Source organism: Lycium barbarum, chromosome 2 (assembly GCF_019175385.1).
Source record: "Lycium barbarum isolate Lr01 chromosome 2, ASM1917538v2, whole genome shotgun sequence".
Taxonomy (NCBI): Eukaryota; Viridiplantae; Streptophyta; class Magnoliopsida; order Solanales; family Solanaceae; genus Lycium; species Lycium barbarum.
The window spans coordinates 108,662,635-108,667,957 of NC_083338.1; the positions used below are offsets into that span (position 1 = coordinate 108,662,635).

A 5,323-nucleotide genomic window follows, 5' to 3' on the forward strand; every position below is an offset into this window, starting at 1 on the left:
ATCAAGACTCCGAAATGTCAATATTTTATATAGAACTTAATATTTTTTTCTGCGTACAATAATGTAGGCTCAATACATCAAGGATATGTAAACGTTCGGATCATCATTTTAGGGGTTGAAAAGGTACCCGAAGTAAGTTTTGTTTGGAAACTTTAGATTTAAGTATTCTATTTTTATAAGGTTATTTTAGTCAACTTTATATGTCGAGAAAATTAATCAGCTTTATTTTTTAAAATTGAAACCACAAAAGTGAAATTGACATTCACAGCTACATTGCCCCGGGATTTTTACGTTGAAATCTATTGTGTATCATCATATTATAAGTAAAGAAAACTAAAAACTTCACGGCAATTTGGGGGGAAATTGAAATTGAATAGGATAACATGTGTTTTTTTAAAAATCGGCTCGGCCAAACCCCTTGCGGCCATTTGTCCGTGTAGATCTCGAAAAAATACACAAGATAAAAAAAAAATCGCGTAAAACGGACATCCCAGTGCAAAGTTATAACCATCTAAAGTTTGACTACTTTACAACTAGTTTTTCTCCCTATATTTTTTAGAATTAGATTTATATTCAAAATAAAGTTATGTCTTGATTAAAAAATAACAAGCTTAAATTAAAACCTTAAAAAATAAAACACTTAAACCTAAAGTTTTCAAACAAAACTTACTTCGGGTATCTTTTCAACCCCTAAAACGACGATCCGAACGTTTACGTATCCTTGATGTATTGAGCCTACATTATAGTGCGCAGAAAAAAAAATCAAGTTCTATATAAAATATTGACGTTTTGGAGTCTTGACACAAGACTAATCGTTGGTCAAAGTATGAAAAAAAACACTAAGTGTTCCTTAAGTGTGTTATTTTTTAATGCGTAACTTTATTTCAAATATGTTACAAAATAAAATCGCGTAAATCGGATGTCCGAGCGCAAAAAATTGCGTATATTCGAAATAAAGTTACGCTTTAAAAAATAACACACTTAAATCTAAACCCTAAAAATAAAAAAACTTTAAGCTAATGACAACAAGTCTTCAAACAAAAATGGACGTCTATGTATATAGAACACTTAAACCTAAAGTTTTCAAACAAAACTTACTTCGGGCACCTTTTCAACCCCTAAAATGACGATCCGAAGGTTTACCTATCCTTGATGTATTGAGCCTACATTATTGTACGCAGAAAAAAATATCAGGTTCTATATAAAATATTGACGTTTCGGAGTCTTGACACACGACTAATCATTGGTCAAAGTATGAAAAAAAACACTAAGTGTTGCAAAAAATAAAGTTGGCCAATTTTTTATTTTTTTTGGTATTGTTTCTATAACTCAATATTTTACTGCGTTATAGAATTTGTTTTTTAACTGGTTCTATAACACAGTATTTTACTGCGTTACAGGACTTAACCGCACTGTTACGGTTAAGTTCTTTAGCGCAGTAATGCGCTAAAGGTACTTTTGTTACTTTTTTTTTTGTTGGGATATTTTGATTCAAAAGTTTTTTTTTTAGATCATTTTGGTTCCGGACTCTATTAAAAGGGAAAATTATTCGGGCTGGGATGGGTTATAAAGGGACCAGAGAAAAGTGTCGGTGGAAAAAACATGGCAAATTTTTAGTAGCAGAATCTCACTTTCTCACCGGTTCGTCTTTTGCAGCGTGTTGTGTTATCAAATCCATAATCAAAATGATAGTACCAAATTTTGACAAGTCTCTTTCCTTAAACAATAATGATTGAGAAACTCACACTAACAAAGCAAAAAAAAAAAAGGAAAAATATGCTCCCCGTCAGTTTATGTAACACCTTCTCAATTTAGAGTTACAAACAAATTGTGTAAAATAAAAATAAAAATAAAAACCATAAATAATTTGAGGAGGAGGGAGCAGGAGTTTCGGTGTTAATTCCCACAGAAACACCCTCGTGCGTCTAGCCTTATTTGTCGCCAACTATCTCTCTCTCAAATAATTCAATTTAAATGCCAAGCTCTGGCAATAGAATGGCACTCATCATATATTAATATGTACATATAAAATAATATACGTGCACTCCTCTTAATTGAACTTCTTCTCACTTTCAGATCTCCACAAAATATTTGAATCACACTCTTCTCTTTCACTATTAATTCTGTCTTTATTTGGATCTTGCCTTAATCTTCTTGTCCCCCTATAGGTACGTACAATCTTTCTTCTTTAGCTTTAATAATGGGTCATTATTTCATTTGAATTCAAGTTTGCTTTGATGTTTCCTTCCGAAGTTATCTTTATTGAGCTAGGTTCTCATCCTAAAGGTACAATCTTTTTGCATAGACTGAATTAGTTGCTTCTTTATCTTTAATAAAAGTTTTCTTTTGATGTTTAGAGCTAGTTTAATTTGTTAGATTGAGATTGTAACTGATTTTGTTTTTTGTTTCACAAACAATTCATCTCAATTCTTTGCCAGCTGTACTGAATGTATGAGTTGTTTATTTGAAATTTTGAAGCTTTAGGGTCAAAGACGCGTAGGTACCACTAAAATATAAAGATAGGTTAAAGAAATCTTTTTTGAGATAGTAGAATTGATACTGTTTCCAAAAATTGAGTCTTTCTTGAGCAATTCATTGCCGGGGTTTAGCTGCTTACTGAATCTACTGGTGGGATTAGTTGTTAATTTGACCGAATAATCAAGAAAGTAATAATTCTGCTCTTTCAATTTGGCAATTGAAGTTCTCAGGAAACTGAATGGTGTTGGATATATTGTCTTTCAGAGTTTGCTTCAGCTGATATAACCTGTTGAATGATCAATCTTGGTGCTGGATTTCTGCGGTTTATATTTTCGAGTTTATAAGAAGTATAGAGAGATTTAATTTGAGTGGAGTTTTCATGGATCATATCTCATCAACACCTTGTGATTTTGTGGTTGATCTTGAGATGTGCAAGAGCCCGAGCGAAGAAGCAGCAAGTCCTGATCCTATTCAAGTAGGGAAGAGTTTTTTCAACAATATATGTGATGATGAAGAACTTGTTCAAGCTGAAAATGGGCTTTGTATGATCAGCAATGTAAAGGATAAGGTCAAGGGGTTAGTGGCTGATAATAGTGTAGAGAAGAAAAAACTGAAAGATAAGCGTAAATCCACAAGTGCTAAAAAGCCTCCCAGACCTCCAAGAGGATTGTCCTTGGATGCTGCTGACCAGAAACTTATCGAAGAGATCGCTGAACTCACAATGATTAAACGTGCACGGATTGAGCGAATTAAGGCTTTGAAGAAACTGAAAGCAGCAAAAGCATCTTCAACTTCATCTTCGACAGGCAGTGTCCTTGCCTTTCTGTTCACTGTCATCTTCTTTCTCGTGCTGTGTTTTCAAGGTAATGATTTGGCATTGCTTGTATCTTCATATGTCAATTTGCGAGTGTAATTATTTTATGAATCATGCTTTAGCATGCTCGAAACAGCCTCTATACCCCACAAAGGTAGGGATAAGGTCTGCGTACATCCTAACCTCCATAGACCCCACTTGTGGGATTACACTGGTATTTTGTTGTTGTTATGCTTTAGCATGCTGGGTAGTGTTAATTGCATTTAATACCTAGGGTAGTTATTTTTCTTTTATGTGTCATGCTTTTATGCACTTTCTTCCTAGCTTATCCTGTTTGAATAATTGCATTAGTAAAATTTAGGGTATTTCATGAAGGTGTTAAATTATATGGACACATCTTTAACTTGTGATTTGTTAAGCAACATCGTAGAGGCAGTCTCCGGCATCCCCTTAAACTGTTTTATGTATTTATGGATTGACTATACATCAACGTCATTCTTGTTTTGGAACGTGTATTTTCTTGTCTTGACATGAATACTTGTGCACATTATCTGAGGATTTTTCATTTTCTGCGAGTGACAGTGTTACTGGAAAGCACATATTTGCAATTGATTAACCCTCGTGGTTTTCTTTCTACTGCAAAATCTTTGTTGCTACCAGATTTTGTTTTCATGGAACGAATTATCTGATGATTTGGGACATTACCAAATTGTTTGTAGGGATGTCCTCTGGAAGTTCAGTTGTGAGTTCTCATGATTCGCCTCAACCATTATTCAACAATACTACTCCGATCTATCCGCTAGAACTGCTGCTAAGAGTTCTGGGTCACCCAAGTATGTGATATTTTGTTTGTCTATAATATGCTGAAAATATTTTGCTTCATTTTTTCTGTAGATGATGATTGTACTGTGCTAAAATTTCATTCGTTTTGTATTCTGCAGTTTAGTTGAGCAGGTTTCTGATTCGGATCTGAGGGATGGCCCGAAAAGAGTCACGACTTGAAGTATAGTGTGATTGTGGTGAATTTTAGAATTTGCAAATATGAATAGGAACTGCCAACATGTCTATGATTTTGCGCAAGTTCTGCGGGAACTGTTAAACCTTGACTAAACATGAGACCTGCAACATTTGTATACCTTGTACAGTGATATATGCTGTTTGGTGAGAGAAGTAAATGCTTCTGCAGCATGCTAGGATGTCTGTGGAATTGCTAATTAAGAAGCTTGCCTCATATTGAGTGAGTTAGTTTTCTTGGGGAGTTATGTTCGTAACAAAATAACGACCGGTTTTAGTCTATACGTAGGATAATACAGTTCACTGAATAGTGAGAGTTTTGCGAGTTTGAAGAGGATGAGGAGGAAAAAGACCCTTCAAGCGCTACTAAAGCCTTGACATTATGCAGAGTGGCCTGATTGTGTCTTTTCTTCTTGTCATTTGGAGTTTGTTACTCAGAGTTGCCGGTTAATGTAGTGCCACAATGTTGTTGATGCTGATTAGGAAATTTATTATGTGTTTTGAGTTTAATTTCTATGTGCTGATAGCAGATAATATTTACTCCATTTTAATGATAAAACATTGTTGGGGATTTGGTAAAGATTGTAACGAATCCCACTGATGTGACAAAGCGTTTGATACTTGGCAAATTTGAATGTTGGAATACTTGCTCAGTGATCCGGGTAACCAGCTAAATTCTTGTGTAGCCAGCTAGATCCCAGCATTGCGCTGTTTTGACTTTGTTGCAGTGCTTCACTAGTCACTACTCATGCATTCACCCCGGAAATTGCGGTCAGATATTGAAATTTATTTGCACTGTCAACGGTGCAGAACATACCTTTCTCTTATTCTTCTGAGTTCTAAATTCATGGAATAAGCCTCAAAAGGGGCGGCCCTACGATGAATCACCTTTTCTTTACTGATGATTCCTTTATATTTTGTTCAGCCAACACTGAAAGTGCTGCAAAAATTTTAGAAATCTTAAGAACTTATGAACTTTGTACGGGACAGAAGGTCAATTTTGAAAAATGGCAGTAT

The 5,323-nt window shown here is 34.7% G+C and overlaps 1 protein-coding gene across 3 annotated transcripts; it reads left to right on the top strand.

Annotated features, from left to right (window-relative positions):
- Positions 1-1,689: 1,689 nt before the first annotated feature.
- Positions 1,690-4,961, top strand: LOC132626739 (uncharacterized). Of its 3 annotated transcripts, none has more exons than XM_060341717.1 (4): positions 1,690-2,286; positions 2,743-3,341; positions 4,012-4,125; positions 4,234-4,961. In XM_060341717.1, the coding sequence occupies exons 2-4, from the start codon at positions 2,858-2,860 to the stop codon at positions 4,236-4,238; spliced, it is 603 nt and encodes a 200-aa protein (XP_060197700.1). In that variant the 5' UTR covers positions 1,690-2,286; positions 2,743-2,857; the 3' UTR covers positions 4,239-4,961. The 3 variants fall into 3 exon arrangements, with proteins under 3 accessions (XP_060197700.1, XP_060197699.1, XP_060197698.1); XM_060341716.1 differs by having other exon boundaries at positions 1,691-2,168; positions 2,702-3,341; XM_060341715.1 differs by having other exon boundaries at positions 1,694-2,168.
- Positions 4,962-5,323: the final 362 nt, after the last annotated feature.

Coding starts and splice junctions, on each gene's coding strand:
- LOC132626739 (XM_060341717.1), top strand. CDS start 2,858: ATGGATCATATCTCATCAACACCTTGTGATTTTGTGGTTGATCTTGAG. Junction 3,342..4,011: donor TCTCGTGCTGTGTTTTCAAG/GTAATGATTTGG, acceptor AATTGTTTGTAG/GGATGTCCTCTGGAAGTTCA.